Below are 23,684 nucleotides of genomic sequence, written 5' to 3'. Positions count from 1 at the left end.
TGAGGCAGCTGTTGGCTGTGCCAGGCCATCTTCCCAAGGAAAGTTTCTGAGGCCTTGTAAGAACTATGTGCCCACCATTTTTCAAATAGTGCACCTTGTTCTCCAGTGCTTAAAAAAACTGCTGAAGCGTTCTGAAGCTATCATAGGAATAGAACATACTAACTGAATGGCCTTAGTGTGACTAGTAATTGTCTTGTATAAAACCAGGTGTGTCTTGTTAGCAGCTGGAGGAAAACAGCTAAGATCAGCTAGGTGTGGTAAGGCCTGTGGCGTGTAGGATGGTGAAGGCTTTCTGCTGCGGTTGCTGTGCAGCACAGGGCTTGAGCTTCCCCTCTCAACAGCACTGGGGCTGAAGTAGAGGCTCAAGGACAATGGCAGCCAGCTGAAGGCCCAGCTTCCACTTCAGTTCAGCTATACTGTTAAGGAGTGCTGCTGTGCAAAAATACAGATGGTGGGAGGAGTTGAAGTGCCCTTGCTGTTGTGTGAATCAGCTCCCAAGCTCCCAAATTTGATCATTGCACAGGTACTGCAACAGCTGTAATTTTGGGGATCAGGTGTAAATGTCATTTGTTCAGCTGTGCCTTAATTTTGAACAGTGGCTGAATGAATGTTTGTAAATTAATCCAAGGACTGCCTGTAGATCTTTCTTGGTATAGTAACATAGCGGGTGTTTCCTCCTTGTGGAAAATCTACCAGACTAATTTCTACCTCCAAAAAAGATGCTGAAAAAGTTTACAGTTTACAATTATTATTCTCTGAGTTTAATTTTTATACTCATTATCTGCTTATATATTTATTACACATATAAATATTGGTACCAGATGCTATGTTTTATGTTAAAACTGGAAATAAGCAATAGGAATACTATTTAAATAAATGAAAGTAGAGGTTTGCAGTCCTATCTTTTCTCCATTTTAACTGAGGCTTTTTTCTAGATGTTAAACTACCACATAGTTACTGAAAACAAGCGAACCTTGAGGGAATATGAGGATTTCTTGTTTGCACATTGCTTGGTATTATTTATATTTAATCATGAAATCCAGTATTATGTAGATATAATAGTGGAAGTTTTAGTGGCAATGATAATTTAGGTTAATTATACTATTTGATGATATATAGTTCAAGTTCTGTAATATATCATAAATATATTAGGCAATTTGCATTGATTGAATAGTCACTTAAAATACTAAGAAATTACAATTTTTTTGTATTTAATAAGTTGTTTATCATATCTTTTGTGAACCAAAATAGCACACCAACCAAAAATAATCAATTTTACATGGTATAGCTGTTTAGAAAAAGGAGGACACCTGAGTATTCTGGAATGTAGAATGAATAGCACTGGCTTGATCCACTTAGAGTTGGCCCCATTTGTTTTTGGGGAGGCGATAATATAGGCCAGCTGCACAACACAGCATAGCACAGAGGCAGAGAAGGAAAGCACTGGTCATGAGGAGGCGCTGGCTGCAAAGGTTACGGTCCGCCTGAGAGTTGAAGAAATGATAGTGAATCATCTTCCATCCATATATTGTGGAGCAAACCAGTTTTAGCATTCAGATATTGCCCACAACACAACTGCCCATACCTACCTGATCTAGCATGCTGGATAGGGCAGGGTTAGCTTGATAACGTGATTGATAGCAAATCCCTGGCATTTCCAAAGTCATGCTTTGTTTCCCTATTACACATTTTGGTGGCTTTCTGGGAACAAAATGAAATATTGCATTAATGGGTAAAGAAACATTGTAGCAATGCCCCTTTCTTGTTAGCTCACCTGGTCTTGGGGAGAAGGGATGAAGGTGCAGTGATCCTAAGGCAATTCTCACGGGATAATGAATTTGTGATAACAGTTAAGAGATGAATTGATTTCTGGGCATCTGGACCTGTGGATAGAGTTAATGGAAGGAAATGTCAACAGAAGGTGAGCAAGGAGTCAGAATTCTTGAGAAAACACTGAAATAGATTGTTGGTCACTCACCTCTGAAACCCAATTTTGTCCCACTGATGGTCAGACCTAAATGTGTATCATTGGGAAGATCTGTGCCATTGTGAACATCAAAGGTCAAGCCAACCATGATAGATATAGTTGTAGGAGGTTCAGCAGTTGAAGGAAGTGATATGACATTTCCCTGAGTTTTATTTGTGATACAGAACATTAAATGTGCAAGAGATTTCAGCAGAGAGTCCCAATCCTTAGATATAAGGGAAAACGGAATGAGCGCTGCTTCTATTCTCATTTTTTTACCTTTTCCCTTAAAATATCTATCCAACTCCATATGACCTCATCTTTAAAATCCTTTGTTAACTGTTATTCAGAATAGTGGCACATAATACAATGAGGGACTTTCTGGATTTCTGAATTGTAGATAGCAATAGCTAAATTTGAATTTAAAACTTTGCATTTTTGAATTTGTTTAACTTTCTTTGCCCCAAGTAGGTACAACAAAATATCTGAATTTTAAAGGTCCCTTTCTTTTGGAGAAAAATTATTTTAATTTTTTAACTTGTAATTTATCTATAAACTGAAAGACAATAATAGAGAAATAGAACTGTAGCCAATCAGTCTGAAAGTACAACTTTCAACTATTTATTCATTAGAGAGAATCAACCTCTACCTGGAAAACAGCAAGGGAAAAATAATGTCTCCATTACTGTTTTTCCTTTATCCTTCCTAAGTTTTTTTCTGCTGTCTTCTCTTAATAATTGAAATCCAATTTCATGCCATGTTCTCATCTAAGTTTTTATTTAAATTTCTTATCTCTAGCTCACCTCTTTGACATCAGGATTATGAATATCGTGTGACTGGATGTAGACAGCAAAACCAACAAAGGCAACAGCCAATGAAAGGAGGCAGAAGAAGAAGGAGACCAGAGGTGGATGTCGTTCCAGGCAGATACGCAGGGAGGCCAGTAAGGAGCAGCTGACCATGGTAAGCCCTAGAGATGAGGGTAAGAAGGATGTAGTATCATCCTAAAACATTTCTGGGAGAGATTACTAGAACAGCCAGAAAAAATGGAAAAGAGGCGGATAACATGAATCTTTCATTTTTGTATGGTACTGTATTTCAGCTTTTCTAATTTGAAAAGTCAAAATGTAAATGTAAATAAATCTATTGATTTAATTTCATTATTAGATAATTTAAACTGGTGAAAATCTTTCATGGGACTGTACACTCAAAAAGTTCAAAGGAAGGCTACTTGTTTAAGTTTACACTTCCGTTGTGATTGCCATGAAGTGGGGAGCTGATTTTTTTGTCTGTACATTCAGATATGGGAATATTTAAAGAAAGATTCCTAATCTGCATTCTGCAGTTACATAATCAAAGAAAAAGGTTGCATATTTCTGCCCACTTGTTTTCAAAATGTCTAATTCTCTCTATTTGAAGACATGTCTACTGAAGATAAAAATAGCTAGTTTCTTCACCATGCCAACTTGATGAATCTGTTTGTAAGATAATTTGTAATTTAACCTGTCATATTCAAAACAACATCTGATTATCTTGTATTTGAAGTTAGCAGATTAGAATAATATGAAATTGGGGGAGAAACAGCCGGATTTATGGAGGTAGAGAACTGGATAGTCTAGCTTATACTATGATTTCATCAAAATGTCTTAGAACATGAAGATACAAAACTTCATATCTGAAAATTCACTACAAAGGATATTCTAATGGTAGTAGCACATTTGGAAATTAAATATAATCTCCTCAACCATCTGTCACATGGTTTAACAGTAAACGGACTGGAAAGCAGAATACTTAAGATTTTTTTGTCCCAGTTTGGAGGAATGGTTGGCGAGGTTGACACATTTTGCTCAAATGGATAAATGAATGATTAGCAAAAGGACATTATTTACATTGATTGCTGACTAGAAGCTCTTAATGGATGTTTTGCACAAAAATGAACTTGTCACTTATAATTTTGATTATTAGACAGGATAGATTATAGAAAGAAGAGTAATATGTAATTTTAGGACAAGGTGAAGAATATTAGAAGCTATTTCTTTATACTTTTTTCTTTTAATTCTATACTGTATACACACACAAACACAAACACACACACACACACCTTCTTGTTCCAAGGACGAAACTCCTCCTTTCAGTATTTATCTCTGCCTATTACCAGTAGAAGAAGCAGGGTTATTTCTCTTGGTTCCATCTTATGGGCTGCCAACAAGCAAGTAAAATGATCAGTGCATAAAAATCAGGCTATACTGGAGAGACTACTTGATAGCTCAGAATTGGAAACCATCAGCCTCCTCAAGAAGAAATGGGGAATAGTGGAAGATTGGATCAGAGAAAAGGAGGCAAGTGGCTCCCTGGCTCCCAGCCTTCTATAATGCAGCCAAAGTTGTTTTTGGTGTCCTTCTGTCAGCCTTTCTTGGACTACTTTCCAAGTGATGTCAGCTGCAGTTACCTTCCAGGGGCCTGAACAAACACCAGATGATACCAAGCCAGACCAGGACTAGACAGTAATTTTCCAATGACCAGTACTGTTACAGAAGCTAAAAAAATCTTGGAGATCCCCCTTCTCCCTATTGTTAGAATGTTAATAAAACTGGAAGCACTACTTTAGACTGTGGTGAAATTCTTTAAGCATGGAAATCAAAATAGATATTTTCAAAATATTGCAGAACAAAAACATTTTATAGTATGAAATATGCAATTAGCATCCCCTTCATTAAACCAAGTCTCAGAAAAAAATGATGGTAATAGGAAGGCTCCACTACAACATACTCAATAATAAATAAGGATCAAGTTATACATGTTTACTTTCTTAGATGCTGTAACTTAATTTCCTTTTCTTTATAATAAAGCCACATACTTTAATTTTGTGAGAATCTCATTTTTTTGCTTATGTACTGCTCTAAGGGACTTAACCTGTATATATTGAGGGATGGAACTATGGGCTAACCTAGGAAGGCCTAACAATGGTGACTCAAGATCCTGAGAAAAAATAGGGTCCTGAAGGTTCTAATCCACCCATATAGAACACAGAAGCTCAAGGCCTGCTGAACCTTAATTGGAAGTCCCCAGAGCTGAAACATAGGAAATACTGGATCAGCTCAGGGGAAAAGTGGCCATTCCATAAGAAAAAGACATCGAGGAAATCCTACTCCTTTCCAACTTTTTCTTACTTGGAATTATTTTTGTGTCTTTGTAAAAAAATGAAGAAATACTTTATTAGTCATGAACAAAAGAGAAGCAGAAAGAAAATGAACACAGGGTGTATGTCAGAGACAGAAAGACAAACAGAAATGTAAGAGTGCTTTACCTTTGGGCTTTTCATTGTTCAGCAATATTAGGTTTGGTTTTTTTACTGCATTTATTGCACTTAAGAGAGAAAATAAAATAGTATTAGCAAGAAAGTATGTGAGATGTCTGAGGCCTGTTTCATCTTCCACACTGCAAGAAGATTGTACCTTCCTCATTGGGATATTTTCGGGTAGCTAATTACATTTGTATTATTGAGCCAGTAGCGCAGATCCAGCAAATTGTAGAACAAACACAATATTGCAATGAGTATGGAAAGTAGATGTACTGGAAATTGAGGCTGCAGCTCTCTGTTCTATCATCACTTGATAATATGGGTGCATGACTTCTTCCAATGAGGGCTAAGAGAAGTAATAATCTCTAGGACCGTGATTGCGAACCTATGGTACATATGCCCTAAGTGGCACACAGAGCTGTCTCTCTGGACACGCCAGCTGTCACACGTTGCTTTCTGGTTCTGGTGTACACACACACGCCAGCTAGCTGGTTTTTGTGCACGTGAGAGCGCCAGAAACTAGAAAAGCAGCTCCCTGGTGCACATGCACGCACCTGGAAGCTGAGTTCCAGGCATGCATGCCGGCCAGCTACTCTTTGTGCGTGCGTGCGCCAGAAACCAGAACATCAGGTGACAGGCAGATATGCACATGCCGGAAAACCAGAAGCTCAGCTCAACAAATTTCAGCTGCGCTTAAATTTGCATGCGTGCTGGGGAACTGCTCTTCCAGTTTCTGGCGCTCCCCTGTGTGTGCGTTCCTTTTTCGGCAGTCAGTGCCAAAAAAGTTCGCCAACGCTGCTCTAGGATAAGGCATGAACAAATTATCCAGGACAGCAGAACCTATAAAAGGAGTTTGCAGCCTTACACATGGTTTATGGAGTGCTGGCACAAAGCCTACCTTGCAGTTAAAAGGATTTGGGGGAAGCATGCTGACTCAATCTTTGTAGAAAACAATAAAATGAAACTCTTGTGTTACTTCCAGGGAAGGAGGTAAGAAGGTACAGAAAAAAACATTCATCCATTTCGCCTAGAGACTGTACTACAGGTAATTCTCGACTTATGACCACAATTAAACCCAAATTTTTCGATGTTAAGTGAGTTTTGCCCCATTTTATGACCTTTCTTGCCACAGTTAAATGAATTGCATGATTTTGGAACATAGCAACAATCATAAATATGAACCAACTGTCAGACATCTGAATTTTGATTATATGATTATGGGGATGCTGCAGAGGTCTTAAAGAAAAATTGTGATGTCGCATTTTGTAATGCCATTGTAGCTTTGAATGATCAACTAAATGAAGTAAGTAATGGAATACCTGTACAATCTTTTGTGAGGCAGGAAGCAGATTGGAAAATAAATATTAAGTGTTCTCCGGCCTGCCAACACAGACAAGTAGCAGGCAAAGCAGAGAGGCAAGAACTTAGGAAAATGCCCCTCAAATTGATAACAGTTTTATTGGGGGGGGGGGGGTTGACTACAAAAATGTTGCAAACCTGGAAACCACATACAGGAACAGAATAGTTTTTTACTGCATTCAGTGGGGCTATGTACTAAAAAAAGAGAAGAAAGATTCCTCTCATCCTTCGTTTCCAGAAAGAAAGAAACAGTTCAGAATGAAGAAAACTCACTCGGTGGACATTTGCTTCATAGAGCATGTCATTGCAGATGTGAGTTTTTCCAGCATGTCTCTCGTTTACAGTGACAAAAACCAAGAAAGTTATCTGGAATCTTGGAATTTGAACATGCTCCAATCTTTTAGAAAACTCTGTGCAACTCACCAGAATTCATATTGTTTACGTGTATTCACCTGGATGATCTCATTAGATTTCCTTATATAGAAAGAATAGTGAGTACTGTCACTTTGATGCCTATAGGAATGGAATTTCATAATTTTACCAAGAGCACACTCATACCCTTGAAATATGTTCTGCTACAGGGAATTACTGTCAACATGAGAGAAACTTCCTCTCATGTACATCTGGTGATGAATGCCTTAATATCCAGGAGGCCAATCCCCATGATGGCAAGAAAAGAGCTGCAGTTCTGGATTCAATGCCATGAGTTTGGTTCTATCTCAGACCATTCCACAGAGGAGCCTACCTCACAAGATGTCAAGTAAAGGAGATCAATTGTTGCATTAATGGCTAATACCAGCCAATCTGGCCAGAGAGCTAGTCAAATATGATGCAGGAATTATAATGTCATCAAACTGTCACTCTTTATCATCAGGTAAAGTTGAGGATAATATTACTGGCTGTGAAAACTTTTATATCAAGTTAGTTATAGCAAATATTGGTGCAAATACATAATGTAATGAACAGTGTTTGTCTAAACAATCTGGGTGGAACCAGATCAAGGAATCTTTTAAAAAAGTCAAAGAATCGATAAGTGAATATATGCTCAGTCATATCAAGAGTACATAATGGATCACTGAATACCAGTTAATAGCAAAATATTTCAGGACAAATGGGTCCAGTTATAGGCTTTAGAAGAGTGTAAAAAGGTGTAGATTTCCCTTTGATCAACCTATCTGCAACAGCAGGTAACCACCAACTCAGATGATTCTTTTCAAGACCATGGAACAAAGGCAAATGATGCCCTGGTGGCACCATAGCTGGCTCTATATATTCCCTTTGATGCCAGTGCTATCCAAACAGTAACAAAGATATTCAAGTTATGGGTGATTTTAGTCACTCCATTCTGCCCTAACACCCCATTGCTCTTTGTCCTGATAAACATGGTGAGGACCTCCTGTAGAATGCCCTGAAATAGTGAACATCATCTCTTAAGGTCCTGTTCTTCACTGGAGTCAGAGAAGGTTGCAAGTTTACATGTTCCAGCCTAGAACATGAACAATAATTTTTTGAGTTGTGACTCTAAATTATAACTTTGAAACTGAATAGGAACATCTGTGCCTAGCAGTGAAAACTTTCTGGTCTTTTGGAGACAAAATATAATTGATTTATCATATGATTTCATATGCTTTTGAATATGTGAAAAATAAAGATAATTGTGGCACCAGCATCAAGGGATCTACAACTATTGAGATTCTTTTCGGTGGGCCTGGATAGAATTCTATCAACTAATAGATTACATAGATAACAGTTTGGGACTCGGTCCTCCTAGGTAGATGAGGGACATCTTTATCTGACCGTTCTCAGGTGTGCTTCTTCCTCAAAGTCACAGGCTCATCTCTCTCCAATCTATGTGACTTGGCACTGAATCTTCAAGTTCTAATGCCTGATTACTTTGAATCCCTTTAGGCCAGCGGTAACCAACCTTTCTAGTTCTGCAGACTACAGTTTCGGGCCGAAGAACTCTGCATTAAGAAATTCCTCATTAACCTATTGTGCCTCTTTGATAGGACTAGCTTGGCTAGAAAGGTCTTTTGATTTTAAACCTCTATATTTCATTATGACATAATGATGCTAAGATCATACCCTATTTATGCCCAGGATCACACCAAATTCTACCAAGCACAAAATCATGCTATCACAAGTAATCTGGTCTCATGCGATGCGGAACTTTAAAGGGGATAACCAGCAGTTTGAATTGCTACTAGAAATATATTAGAAGCTTCACTGCAATGGTATTATACAAGGAAATTTTAGCTTCCAGTATTGTTCAAGGGCAGATCCTTGTAGAGCATGCTTTAAATATTCAACTGGAAAGTGGCAAAGGAATGAGTGACAATGGAGCAGATATCTAATAACACAATAGATTATTCATACCCTTTTTTTATTTTGATGCCAAAATTCAGCTACTCTAATATACATTGGTGTAGTAATATTATTATTATATAATCAGGCCACTCGCACATTGAAATTACTTGGACAAAAGTGTCTGCTCTACAGCGGGTTCTTTTCAAAATAGGAACAATATGCAGCCCTGATCTGGCAAGCTCTCTTAGTAAGTCCAGCTTCTGACAGTGGCACCCTTGGCCTGGCTGAAGCATTCTGGGTATCAGCAGCTGTAGGGCTCTCTAATGGTTCTAGCAGCTCATCTCCTTTGCTCTCACAAATATTGTGTAAGATGCAGCATGTAGATATGACCACAGGAATGAGCTTCTCTCTCACATCCAGTCTCATTTGCAAACATCTCCAGCGAGCTCTCAAGACCCCAAAAGCTCTCTCCACACACATTCGGCATTTGGCAAGCCTATCGTTGAACTTTTCTTGGGCCTCAGTTTTTGGTGCTGGATATGGTTTCATTAGCCAAGGGCGAAGTGGGTAGGCATGATCTCCAATGACAACAGGAGACATTGAAACCCCTTCTAGTACTGTTGAAGTTTGTGGGCCAAATGTGCCTTCATCCATGCTGTTGAAAAAAGGAGAGTTATGCAAGATGCGGGAATCATGGGATCTCTCTGGAAACCCAACATAAATATCAGTGAAGCGAGATTTACTATCTACTAGAGCCTGCAACACCATTGAATAGAAGCCTTTACAATTAATGTAGGAGTCAGCAGAGAAGGGAGGGCAGAGGATGGAGATATGGATTGCATCAACTGCACCAAGGCAGTTGGGAAAGCCCATATCCTTGAAGCCTTCCATAATACCTTGTGGATCGCCCAAGAAAATTGTTTGGGCCAGGAGCCTACTATTTATTTCCTCACAGACCTCTTCAAAGATTGAGCAGGCTGATGAAATTCCCACTCCAAAGAGCTCTGAGACAGTCTTGTAACTGTCGTGATGTGCAAGTTTCCAAATGGTCATGGCCACCCTTTTCTCCACAGGAATGTGTGACCTCATGCCAGTGTCTCGACGCTGCAAGGCAGGACGCAATTCCTCAGCAATATACATCAGTGTGGAGCGTGACATTCTGAATAAAGAAATCCAACACTTGTCATCCTGTTCAGAAGAAATCATTCGCTCCCACCATTCACTACATCTGGGGAGCATCCAGTGTGATCGCTCAGACAGGGCCATCAGCTCGTGCTCATAATGCAGTGCGGGTGAAGATGAGTACACCATAGTGACCACAGAGACTATAGCATTGCGATGAAGCCGTAGCAAGGCTCTCTTACGACGGACACTAGCTGAGAGGATGCGCCTTAGCACTGTAGCCGACCGGCGAAAGCGCCTCCGCTGAAGAATCCTTGCTATGGCGAATATCACAGTACGTCTGTTCAGCATCCATTGTTGCACTAGCAATTGAGAAGTTTGAATACAAGTAGCAAGAAGAGCCAAGCACTCTTGCTCCATTTATCCAGCTGGTTTTATCAGTAACAGCAGGTCCAGGAGGAGATGATGCTGTGACAGAAAACCTTTCCCCCCGTCAAGGCAGAGATGGCATCACCAATCAGGGATCACTCATAAGCAGTCCAATGCACTTCATTTGGATAGGCACTGTTGAATTTAAGGGTAACATTGTAACTAATTGGCTCTAGTTCACTAAGTCATATTTATAATCCAACTGTGAAGGTCTTTTTAAAAAATACAAAGTAGAAAAGTTTAGCCATTCATCAAGTTCAGCCATTACACATTCTCCATTTAAAAATATTTCAAACTTTCAGAGAGTCACATATGGCTTTTCCATAAACATTTCTCTCTCTTTTTTTTTTTTTTTACAAATATTATTTCAGCTGGAAACTCTCTGTCAAACATACTATATTCTCCACACTAAGCCATGACTGAACTAGCATGCTGAATCCATGACATCTAACAAACAACTGCAATAATACAGCCTCTACAAGTTCTAGGCCTGCCAAACCCAATAATAAGGGGAAAACACTCTACATAGGTATAGACTGTGTGTGTGTGTGTTATGTGTTATTGGCAAGGTAATGGCACTTGATAGTGCATCCCATTTGAACAGAGCAATATAAAACACTATATTCTAGAATGGAAGGATAGAAAACATGGGGACAGATCAGTTTAAATCAGGAATACTGTACACGTAGTCCTTGACTTACAACCACAATTGGAACCAGAATTGTTAGGTGCTTTGCTTAACAGCGGAAATTCTAGTCCCAATTGTGGTTGTAAGTCAAGTACACTTAACTACCTGTTAAGTGAATCATGCCTGATTTTATGACCTTTTTTTTTTTTTTTGGCTGAAGTTGTTAAGCAAATCACTGATTGTTACATGAATCAAGTGGTTATAAATAAATCTGGCTTTTCCACCTTGACTTCGCTTGCTGGAAACTGGCTGGAAAGGTTGCAAATGGTGATCACATGAGCCCCCACCCCCACCCCAGACTCTACAACTGTTATAAACACATGCTGGACACTTAAGCACCTGAATTTTGATCATGGGACTGCAGGGAAGCTGTAATGGTCATAAGTACAAGAACTGGTTGTAATTCTTTTTTTTTCCCAGTAACTTTGAACTATCGCTAACAAATGGTGTAAGTTGAGGACCACCTGTAAGGAATTTATCATTCTAAGACTAGATACAATATAATTTTCAAAGATGATCTAAAGCATAACTATTCTCAGCCCATCTAGTAGGGTGGAAAAGGGATGCTCCACTGCCGCTATATGGCAGCCCTTATAGAAATGCAGCAAGACAAATGCAGCTTTGAACAGAAAAGGCTGCAATCTTGATTTAAATGCTAAGGGCATACTAGGCATTGTTCAATAACTTATTATTTTAATTGTATTTTCCTGGGACAGCTCATTTTCTAATCAATCTGAGTCCCTGTTCTCAATACAAAGTCCCTCTTTTTAGCTCTTCAAATGCCTAATTTAGACAAGCATACCTTGTCTAAAATGGAGAAACAATAGTGATAATCAATGTATAAAAAGATATCTTGATTGACTATATGTGAATTTTGATAAAATTCAAGTGATGACTATGGAAAGGACGCAGAAAGACCTTGTAACCAATAGACACACTGTATGTAGTTGAAGAGCCTTTAATGTTATATGTGTTGTATATTTGTGTTTGTTTGAAAATAAAAAAATTATTTTTAAAAAATGCATAATTTAGTTATGTGACTTGTTAGCACATTCCTACCTTTGCTGCATATAAATGCACATCATGAATGCTATAACATCCAGATTGCATGAACTGAACCGCACATACCTTCTTGCATAGTCCTTTCAAACATATAAAAAACATCTTTATTATTATAGAAATCTTTATGCTTATGATCTAATTAGTAAAGGTACCGAGGCCGAGAACAAGTGGCTTGCAAAAAAAAAATTAGTAAATCAATGGCACAGGTAGTCCTTGACTTACAACAGGTCATTTTGTAACTGAAGTAACAATGGCACTGAAAAAGTGATTTATAACCATTTTTCATACTTATGATCATTACAGCATCCCCATGGTTGCATGATCAAAATTCAGACACTTGGCAACTGGTTCATATTTATGACAATTGGGGTGTCCCAGAGTCACGTTGTGACCTGATAATCAAAGTCAACGGAGAAGCCAGATTCACTTAACAACCGTATTACTAACTTAACAACTGCAGTGATCCACTTAATAACAGTGGCGAGAAAAGTTGTAACATGGGGAAAACTCACTTAACAAATGTCTCACTTAGCAACATAAATTTGGGGCTCAACTGTGGTCATAAGTTGAGGACTACCTGCAGGCAAAATCAAACCAAGAACCTGCTTTATAGTTTATCTTTTAGAAAGTCCCTTACATTGTCTTGTTATATAATTCTTAAAAAAAAAACTAAACAAACTATTAAATTTGGCTATTAGCTATTTGCTTAGAAAATTAATATTAGCATGCAGCTTGAAGGTTTTATCAACTGTACCACTTATTTAGAGAGTGCTTTTATTAAAGATTTTTTTAAAATATAAAAAGCTAACACACTACAAACTAATATAAAGTAAAAAAAAGAAAGGAAATCAAGGAGAAAGTTAAAAGGGCAAGGGAAAAAAATAAAAGATAAAAAGGAAACAAGTAGCTTCTGATCTTTACAGAAGTTATAATTAGAAATTTACCTCTCATTCCAGAGTTGCAACATGATTCTCTTTTTGTAATCTATTTTGTCTAACCATCAAAGTCATAATTTTTAAGTTCATTTTTCTATTTCATACCAAAAGCCTAAAAAGGGTTTTCGGTCAGCAATAAACACAGATATTGTCTTTTTTTCTCATCAAAGAAGTCAATGTAGCCATCTCAGGTGTTCCATCATCTTCCCCAACCATTCCTCCATTGTGGGTAGTATCAACTGTGCCACTTTGTTGCAGGTTACATGGGCTTTTCCAACATTGCCTTGTAACTGGTGCAGAGGTTTGAAAGCTGCTGAGCCCCCCCCCCCCCCCACACACAAATAGCCTGTTACTACTCAAAAGTAAATGACAATATTGGAACCTATGGTGCCCTGCTCTCTCGTCATATGTAACCCATAACAGCTCAGTATTTAATGGGCTGCCAGAGCCCAAATCCTACCACAGCAGGTTGTTGTTCTTCATTGTCATTGTCCTGGCCTGCTGCTTTGTTTTGTGTGCGCTCACTGTGCTGGCATGTGATGACCATACAGGCTTACGGAGGGAATATTGCAATGCTGCTGTCGTTTGTCTATGCTCGTTAGCACCAGGGAGATACACAGAAACAACTGTACTAAGATGTAAAAGAGTAAGATTGGAGATTGTAGTCATGGCGATAAAATATTTTTGGTGCAACATACTTTGTTTTTAGCAACCATTTTTTAAATTATTATAACTGGATTAATAATTATTTTAAACATTCAGTACTTGTTGCATTTTTGCATGTGTATGAATGTAGCCTTCTCTTTAGGATATTTTATGTAATGTGGCTGCATTCATTTGAGTTTGAGACCCCTATTCTATTGCTTTATAATTAGAAAAGAAAGAAAAGGAAACATTTTTATCGGGTTTGCAGAAATGCTGTTATATGGATTGGGATTACATATTGCGTTTATACAGGTAGTTCTCAACTTATAACCATTTATTTAGTGCCTGTTTAAAGTTACAATGGCACTGAAAAAAGTACAATCATTTTTTCACACAATCATTGCAGCACCCTCATGGACACGTGATCAAAATTTGGATGCTTGGCAACTAGTTCATATTTGTGATAGTTGCAGTGACTCAAGGTCATGTGATCACTTTTTGTGACCTACTGATAAGCAAAATCAGATTAACAACTGTGTTATTCCAGTGATTCGCCTAACATCTGTGTTAAGAAAAGTCGTAAAATGGGGGCAAAACTCTTAATTATCTTGCTTAGCAAAACAAATTTTGGGCTCAATTGTGGTCGTAAGTCAAGGACTACCTAGTATTTTTTAGCATTTTTAATAGTATTTTTTTCTACATTTTAAACTGTCACGCCATATTTTTTGTAACCAAGACACGGATCACAACAGTTGTATAAGCTTTTGGGAGCATTATTTTTATCCCACCTTTCTTGTCAAGTTTGATTAAAACAAGATGTTATATAAAGTTGAAGCATGTAAGAAAATTTAAAAAATGTTTTGATAATAAAGAGATGAAGTCACCTGTGTTTTATTTAAATGATCTCTAGAGGCAGTATAATACCAAAGCCAAATGAAGTATTAAGTGGAAAAGATAACAGTTCATAAATATATTTGCTTATATTCATGAGCCACAGTTAAATTATTTTCCCCCATATTAATAGAGTAACAATCTGAGCTTCATTGCTGTATCTTGATGAAGTGTACTTTCTCCCCACCATTTCTAGACTCTTATCTCAGCCTGAAAATTTGAAGATTGTTCCCATCAATTTTTTTAGTCCAAATAAAATGTTACTGGTCTTCTAAAGATTTATTAAGACCAAGTATTTTCTTATATCTACCAATCTTGTGTAACTTGCTCGAACCATTCAAAAGGCTATTAAAAAATGAAGTCAGGTCTTTCTCTGGAACAGAGTGTGAATTTGAATAATTAAATTAATACATGTGTAGAAGTGTGTGTGTATATGCAATTCTCTGTGCCTGGAATGGTGTGAAGAATAGCTGGTGTGAGGAAAATTGCCTCATAATAATCAGGGATATTTATTCTGAGATGGGAAACTAGAATTGGTAGTGAGATATGGCTTATATTCAGCGAAAAATGCAGATATTCCACTGATTATTAACAAGGGAAATGGTGTATGTGAGAGAAAAGGGAAGAAAGTCATTATTTTGCCCCCACTCCCAAACCCTATTTATATCAGATTTCTGTCCATTAGAACGTTCTATTTACATGTGGGTGTGCAGTGATGGGAGAAAGGAACAAAAAAGAGCATCAATAAAGGACAATATTTGTAGCTCTGCATTGAAACGGTCCTTTGTCCTTCTCCAAGCTTGCTTGTTTTCTTGCAGGCGTTTCATTACCCTCACCAGGTTACATCTTATTATTACATATTAATACCTATATATTACCTAGTCAGGGTAAGTAAACGTCTGCAAGAAAACAAGCAAGCTCAGAGAAGGACCTCTCAAAAAGAGCATGTCTAAAAATTAGGGGGGAAATAAATAAACTTTTTTTTTCATGACTCATGAAACTACAGAATATGCAACCATATAATGGATGCAGAAAAAGCTTGGGTTACAAGTTTGTATTGTTATCTATTTCTTATATGCGAAGCTGGCTACGCTTGTGATCATTTTTTTTCTTATTATGCATAAGTTTTCCTCATTGGGGCCCAATGAAGGGCATGAGACTCTTGTTATTTTCCAAATAAGCCTCCGAGGAAGACCTGCTAAGAAATAAATGCCCGACCTAAAGCTCTCCAGTAAATTCATGGGGAATCTGAGCCTTCCCAGCCCTCTCGCCTAACGGTATGGTGAGATTTAGGCACGTGCGGTGAAGTCCTGCCGTTGGAATCGTTCTGTCTCAAAGCCTGTCCCGATACTACCCCGCTCCAACGCCTCTGCCGACCAAAGCACGCAAACTCTTGAGCTCAACCCGGGCTGTCTCCTCGGTCTATGGCAGCTAAACCAAAATCCTAAAGAATTGTTAGTGCTTAGTAACCGACAACTCTGAACGAAATCCTGCTTTCGAGAAAGAAAACGCTGGCGGGAGAAGAGAGGAAAGAACAACGGCCTCGTCTTACCTCCCGTCCCCTTTTCCTTCTCTCCAAAACCGCAGCTTCACGAAGGCCGCCAGCGTCGGAGGACGCTACTGTCCCTTTAAGAGGAAGCATGGCCGCCGATTCTTTTTCCTTTGGCGGCGGGACACTATTCGATACTTTCGAGCATGGGCGAAAATGACATCTTCCGGCGCGCCGCCGTAGTCGTCATCGTCCGAGTGAAGATCGCCTTCAAGTGACGCAACCGCGAGCGTGTTAGGTGGTACGCAGGCGCGTCCTGCTTACGATTTTCTCCTTGGAAACGCTGCCCCCTTTCCTAGATACGTGGATGCTCACGCCCCACTCCGGAACAGGTTGTCGGGAGCTCGTATCTTCCGAGAAGCGGAGCTCTTCCCCGCCCCCCTCCCCTCAATGGAGCAGCCTTCCGAGAGCCATTTTGACTGAGGGTTACCGCGCGTATTTGAGGGAATTCAGGCTGAACATGAGGGAGGGAGGGGGAAATAGTTTAAAGTAACCGTTAGAAGTCGTTCATTTTACCCGTCCATCCTCCGCTGTGTTATTTTTCTCTTAATAAGCAGTCCTTTCCAGTAGCCCTAGCCCTTCCCTCTTAGGCTGGGAAATCAAGGAATTACTTTTTATTCAATGACTTCTCTTGGTTACTTGGGAGAGTCAAGATATTCTCATTTTTAAGCAGAGAGCAAGAACACGAATTCTTATAAGCATAGTAAACAACAATTTAAAAAGCAAGGCTCCAGTTTACATTTAAATGTTCCAGATCATGTAGCTAATTAGATTAAATTGTATTACTTCATACAATAGGGTCAAGTGGTTGACTTTCAGTGGGAAAGTCTAAAAAGACACCACCAATCTGCCCTGCTGCACTAGGTGCCTACTTTATTCTGGTAATTCAAGTGAATGAAGGCAAGCAGCAAAGGATTGCTTTCATGTATCACTGAGATGCAACCTTATATCTTCCTCTTAGAACTACCGTAGATTCTTTGGTGCTCAGTTGGCACTACAGCTTGCTAAACATGTTAACACAGGGAAAAAGGCTAGAAATTTCATGACAAGTGGTATTTGTACTGTACCAGTTTGAAGGGCAGCAAAACCAAATTAAGAAATTACACTCATATTATTTCTTAGCTGACTATATCTCATCAAATAAAATTCTCAAGATATTCTGCGAGGTTGCAAAAACTCATAGAAATTTTTCATCTCTTTCAAATATCCCATTTGTGTCCCTTTTAGCACAACCACTGTTATTCTCACTGCCATTTCCTTGTCCTGGTGGAAGGACACGAAAGTTCTGTGTTAAAAAATAAGACATTGCTATGGCAAGAGAAATGAATTTAAATAAATTCTTTTTTTGCCTTTATTTTCAGGGGAATCCAGAGAAATTAAAGACCATGTGAAGAAATTAAAAACCAGAGCATTGAATCAGAGATAGACAGAGATGGTGGGGAATGGGTGAGGCATGAGCCTCACCCAGGACAATTTAGGCTAAAACAGCAAGGGAAGGGAGGTAGGCAGGTGGCATAGCTTCCCCTTTCAAGATGCCCAGATTCTCCAATCTTCAAGAGGGTTGGTGGGTTGCTTTGCCTCTTCCCATACACCCCCCATATCTTAGTGGTGCTTCCCCTGGATGTTCATGGAATTAACCCTTCCCATCCAAGGTTTCCGAGTAGACCATCACTCTGCTAGGAGCTAGAAGAAAATATAAAAATGGAAAGTATGATGAAAAATGTATCTTTAAAGAGAGATGCTACATGGGTAGCACACAAATTTCCAGCTCTATGCTTTTTGTAAGATATACTCCTCTTCCAAAATAAATGGATACTTAAAAAATGCCCTCTACATATCTGCTGCAATTTATACAATTATCCCATAAGAATAGTCTTGGGTGCAAAATTAGAATAACATTACTCTGATGTTGCTCTCACCTGATTGTGAGATCCAGTTTGGCTCTTGTTTCTTTTTGTGCTTGTACAAATTTATCTACCATAGGGCAGAAACTTTTTGGACTCCCAGGATCCCCAGCAAGCACAGCTATGGTCATCAGCATATAAAAGGGCATTCAATAGGGGAAGGCTGTTTTTGATAAAAAAATAATATTCCCACAAACCGTGGAGCAGCGCAGCCTTTTCCTATGATTCCTCCACCCTCCTCCAATTTACTTTCCACTTGAAAACCTTTACTTCATGTAATGTACCCTCCTGCAAACCTTGAGCCACTAGAGGGACTAATCCCTAAATATAATCCTTAATTTCAACCAATTTTAGGAGTATGAAAACACAGCACAGGCCCCATATAATCTCCATTCAAGATTAAAATAGCTACCTATGCAATTGGAGTAGTCATTACTACCGTGTTTTCCCAAAAATAAGACAGGGTCTTATTTCTTTTGACCCCGAGAATAAGCTCTTAGCCTAATTTTGGGGGAGATCTTTATTATTTTTAGGTGCAGGAGGTGGCGAGCGTGGTCACCTCATGGGTGCTGCTGTGTTGCAATATTTTTTGGAAGGGCTTATTTTAGTGCATGCGCTCAAAAGTCCGATTGGGCTTATTATTCAGGGATGTCTTATTTTCAAGGAAACAGGGTAGCTTAGCTGCACCATCTCAGAATGTAGATTCATCTAAGAATTCTAAAAGAAAGTTATTCCATTGCTTACCTTGACTATGTAGCTCCCATATATGGCTCCACTCTGTTTCAAGAGAGAAGAAAAAAGATTAGAAGTCAAGCATTACTGTATTTTATTCCCAAAGAATACCTACTATAAGTCCCTCTAATTGTCTTTATTGTCCAACAGGAAGTTTCTAAATTTTAATTAAATTGAAAAAAGCTGGTCAAGATGTGCAGCAACCACATGTCCATCTCCATGTATTATTTAACAAACCAAAACTCAGAAGCCTGATTTGGTTAAAATTAAATGCTAGAACATATAGTAATACTTAAATAATTGGAAGTAAAATGTGAAGGTTTCTTAATGAAACACAAAAGCTTCTCACCGACCTCATTGAAATTTAATGAATACACCTTTTTTCCTTAGCCTTTTAAACAAAGTAATACAGAGAACGATAGATTCCTTTTGAAACTTGTTAATTTAAAACTGATTCAAAGGGTCAATGTACCCTTACCAAATAAACATGGAAGATGAAGTTTTGGGAATACTGTTTTGGGAATACTGATTTTTACTTATTACCCTTCAAGTTTTTTGTGGGCAAAAAATGTTATCCATGCCCCCCTTCCACTAATTAAAATAGCTGGTTTCTATGCACCTAAAATGTGATTTATGATTGAAAATTGCTCAATGTATTCTGCTGCCAATAGATTAACAACCTCAAAACATGCAGACATCCAGCTATCTTACCTTCAAAATGATAATTTCTTGCAGCCTGCCAGTCATTGGCTTCCATGTTTTCCCAACATGCTTCAGCATCTGCATTTTCTGTCTCCTGGACTGGTGCTGTTCCACCACCTCCTCCATGCCCGGCTCCTGGCTCATTGATAAAGGAGAGGCCCCATTCATTTTGGAAGATGGCTCCCAGGTGCTGCCGCCGACTGCTATCGGTTGGCGGGGGACTGCAGGGGGGTGGCGCCAAGACACAGTTGGGGAGGCTATTAGTGGTGCGGACAGCCGAGGCTGGAACATGGCAGGCTTTGCCTGGTTGATCCAAGTTCTCTTTCAGCTTGCTGGCATAAGAGATCTTGGGAATGATCCTGGCACTGCTGCTATCAACTGGGAAAGCAGGAAGGGGCCGAAAGAGTGACCATGTTTCCTTCTCGGATTCCTCAGTGGTTACACTGGAGGCATTAGAAGGCTTCTCACTGGCTTTGATAGTGCTGACTCGTTCCAATTCGGGGGAAGACAATGGGGAGGGTGAGTCAGAATAGCCACGGCGTCGATGCTGCCATCTCCCATTGGAAAGACCCTCTGGAGCACAGTGGTGGCCATTAGTGCTAGGTCCCCATTCCTTGCGGTCTGAGGGGTTGCCTCGATAAGTTTTGCGGTAGGCAGGACGGAAGGGCCGGCCATGATGGAAATTAGGAGGATAACGGCGGGTATGCTGGGGAGGGTCTCGCTCAGACAGCTGGAGATTGCGGATGTTGAGGCTGTTGGAAGGACTCAGGGGGACACTGGGCTCATCAACTATCTCAGAACTTGCAGTATATCCATTTGATTCCCATGATCCTGAGGAAGGAAAGCAAATTTGAGATCTATTGTCACTAACTGCAGAATACAAATACGTTTCCCCCCTTTAAAATATTTCACTGAAGGTCTTTTGAGGGGGAAAACCCCCCACCATTTCTACTTTCCCCCTGTAGCCACCTTCCATATAGACTACTGCATTACCATTAGAAGGTTCAGTAATAGAAGGTGCTAAGTCATTTCATCAATGTATTTGTACAGGGCATTTTGTTCCTAGACTGTGCAACACACCTCTTCAGTTTTATGAATAAACAGGATGCTGAAATTTAACTTCCTATTGCCATTATAGTTAGTTCTCAAGGTGGACTGGGAGAATGTCGAATGATTAGAGCTCTCATTCATTAAAAAGCTGCCCTTTAAGCTGCTAAATCTCCCAAGTAATATTACATTTTTCAAGAAAAATAATGGTGTTGCTGTTGCAAAATAAAGAGAATGAAGAATTTCTGTGCTATGTGGGGTTCAGCAAATGTTTAAAACAGATTTTACTCAGCATCTGTTTATTTTCCTTGTTTAGCTCTCCACGATAAGCAGCTTCTAACAGACAACTTTTTTGGATTAACTTTTTTGGAATGAGCTATCTTCACATTTTTGTCAGAAAAGCATCCTATAACTCAGCCCAAACAAGGACTCAGAATACAATTCTTTAGGCTTGATAAAACCATTAAACAAGTTGGTGGGGAAGGGACTGTTTTTTCCTCCTTCACACATGGCACAGAAGCAAGACAGAAAAAGGGAGAAAAGGAGTGATTTTTCTATCAGTTTATTCACTTAAAGCTTTTCCTAATAAGTAATGGCAACTGATCAAGTTGATGAACAGAAGGCTTTCATGTCAAAGCACATGATATAAACTCAAACCTTTCAATCCCCTTCAAAAGATAAAAATGTCTTCACATCACAATCGTGAAACTCTCTCCAACAAATTGAGAAACCACAAAATAAAACCAAGTGTTCAAAGGATTCTAAACTTTGTATTCTAAACAAACCAGTTCTCTTCCTGCCCCCAATGTTGGAGAAGAAGGTTGATTTAAATGTTTATATGCCAAATCAGTACATAAGCTAAAGTAGCAGACAACTGCACCTTTTTCAATGGACAAGAAAGGATGCATCTAATACACACTGGATTTTTTTGAAATATTTACATGGCCCCTGCAGTAAAGTCACAAGATACACAGAGATATAAAAAAAGAAAAGAAAAGGGGGAACACCCCTGGTCAGTACAAAAGAATAGTGTGTGATCTTCCTGCTAAATGAGGGAAAGGAGACTTTGCTTTATCTGGCATCAAAGAAACCTTTACAGTCAGGTTTTAAGGCAATGACTCAAACAGAAAACACTAATGTATTAAAAAACTCTGGGAGAAAGTAAGTTCTCTCAGCAATAAGAGAAGCCCATGGTTCTGTGGAAATTTAGGGCAATTGATGATTTAGGTTATTGAGTATTAAGAAAAGAAAAGCAAGGTAGCTGGCTGGAGGGATTCCACTCTGAAAGTTTATTGTTAAGGCAACAACTGAAATACGAGTACTCTCTTATGCTGGGGAAAGCCATTGGTCACAGTAACTCCTTGGGCTTACAGATTAAGAGGACTCATGCAAAAATTTGGTGATGGGCAGTGAAGCTAAAAAGAAGCTCCTTTGGGAGCATAACTGAGAAACCTTTCAATAGTTTTAATTGCAAAGACCTGCATGCCTAAGCACCTGGATTTTTGCAAGCCCCATAATAGACCCAAACAATTTAGAACATAAAATATTGGTCAGTGGCTAAGTTACCTGTTCGGATGCGGTTGTTGAGATTATGGCATTTCTCCTTCTTTCCTCCCATGAGACACAATTCTTCCTCTGGATTGCGATTCTCATCCATGCCCAGTTCTTCTTTCTGCATGGTTTCTATCTGGGCTTGGATGTAGGTTGAGGAGGCAAAAGATACTGACCACCAGGGACCTGACTGAAGTCCAGCTCCAACCCACGCTCCTTTTTAAAGAAAATATAAGCTTCCTGGTGATGACTCTTTCTACACTGTTAAACCGGTCTCAAACTAACAAGATTGGGAACGATGCCACTTGTTGGGAACTACAAAAAGCCACTCAAAACTGTAGAAGCTTCTCCAGTGAAATCCCCAGATTTCCTGTCCTGTTCCTCCAAATTTGCGATGCTTCCAGAGAGCGAAATGGGTTATCTAGTATCGGTGCCCACGCTCGTTATTCTTCACCATGCCTTTTGCTTCAACACCCTAAACTTTCTCCTCCCCTAGTAAACGACCTCATACAAACTCGTGTACAAAGCTTACAAAACACACCTATGGAGCTGGATTCCCTGCTCTCGAGCTCAAAAAACCCAATTCTCCCTTTCCGGCGTTACTCAGCACCAAGCCCCGTCCTCCCAGAATCTACCTCTCCGCAACCGTAACAAAAGCAGCAGCGGGCCGCCTGAAAAACGCCTCTTCCCTCTCGGAGGATTTTCCTCGCGCCCCACACCCAATGCGACTTCCACCCTTCCTCTGCCCGGAGCTCTGCTGCCCTCTAGAGCGGCTCCCAAAAGCCCGATCCAAGCCGCCTCCCCGCTTTTTCGGAGGGCGCTGGCGGATTTCCGTTACGGTCCGCTCGCTCTTTCGGGTGTCTCTCGCCCCAGTTCGTCCGCGGGAGGCCCAGCTGAACTCCCCCTCCAAAAAAAAAAAAAAAAGCCCGACCTCCGGCTCCCCCGGAAAAAAAAGGGGGCTCCCTGGAACCTCGGCCCCCAAACCCGAAAAGGCTCCCCTCGAAAGACGCCCCAAAGCGAAGCAGCGCCCTCGATCTGCTCCAAGGCTCACGCTGCCCCACCCCGACCTTCAGCACCGGACCCCGCTGCGCTCCAGGCTCTCCGCTCCCGCCCGCCGCTTCCCTCAGGCCCAGGCGATTCCCCCCAAGCCCGCCCGGCACATTCAGCCAGCCAGCCCCCGCCACGTGACCGGTTTCCCCCTTTGGCCTCCTCGGATCATGTGACCGCCAGCGCAGGGCGGCTTCCGGGGTGGGCTCTCCGAGCACGTGGGCCGGCCTCGTCCCGTGATCCCCCTGGTCACGTGGCCGCGAGAGGGGGGGTTCCCGCGTAGGTTCTGCTGGTGCGACCGCTTTAAAGCTTGTCAACCTTTCCCATAGGAAGGCGGTGATCCAGATTCACACTTGATTAGATTCCTGCCCAGCCTTTTGTTACCTTTGTTTGTAGTTGCTCCCCCTCTGTAGTCAGTGAAGTACAATGGGCTGTCCCAAAGTTGCC

The 23,684-nt window shown here is 40.1% G+C and overlaps 2 protein-coding genes across 5 annotated transcripts; both read right to left on the bottom strand.

The window, feature by feature from the left end:
* Positions 1-583: 583 nt before the first annotated feature.
* TMEM219 (transmembrane protein 219) lies at positions 584-16,509 on the bottom strand. Of its 4 annotated transcripts, none has more exons than XM_081932411.1 (6): positions 16,258-16,489; positions 2,770-2,936; positions 1,979-2,129; positions 1,775-1,883; positions 1,590-1,701; positions 584-1,484 (listed from the first exon to the last, which is right to left on the bottom strand). In XM_081932411.1, exons 2-6 carry the CDS (start codon positions 2,926-2,928, stop codon positions 1,356-1,358), a joined length of 660 nt encoding a protein of 219 aa, XP_081788537.1. In that variant the 5' UTR covers positions 2,929-2,936; positions 16,258-16,489; the 3' UTR covers positions 584-1,355. The 4 variants fall into 4 exon arrangements, with proteins under 4 accessions (XP_081788537.1, XP_081788536.1, XP_081788535.1 ...); XM_081932410.1 differs by having other exon boundaries at positions 592-1,484; positions 1,979-2,192; positions 16,258-16,481; XM_081932409.1 differs by lacking the exons at positions 584-1,484; positions 1,590-1,701; positions 1,775-1,883; positions 1,979-2,129; positions 2,770-2,936 and adding an exon at positions 9,008-10,696 and having other exon boundaries at positions 16,258-16,509.
* Positions 16,510-17,577: 1,068 nt separating this feature from the next.
* On the bottom strand, positions 17,578-23,333 carry LOC309381593 (uncharacterized protein). Its single transcript, XM_081932757.1, has 4 exons — positions 22,206-23,333; positions 19,602-20,423; positions 18,903-18,935; positions 17,578-17,937 (listed from the first exon to the last, which is right to left on the bottom strand). The coding sequence occupies exons 1-4, from the start codon at positions 22,315-22,317 to the stop codon at positions 17,888-17,890; spliced, it is 1,017 nt and encodes a 338-aa protein (XP_081788883.1). The 5' UTR covers positions 22,318-23,333; the 3' UTR covers positions 17,578-17,887.
* Between the last annotated feature and the right edge of the window lie 351 nt (positions 23,334-23,684).

Source organism: Natrix helvetica (genome assembly GCF_964273705.1).
Source record: "Natrix helvetica genome assembly, chromosome: Z".
Taxonomy (NCBI): Eukaryota; Metazoa; Chordata; class Lepidosauria; order Squamata; family Natricidae; genus Natrix; species Natrix helvetica.
The sequence above is the reverse complement of the archived record's forward strand: the minus strand, read 5'-3'. Positions and strand labels throughout refer to the sequence as shown.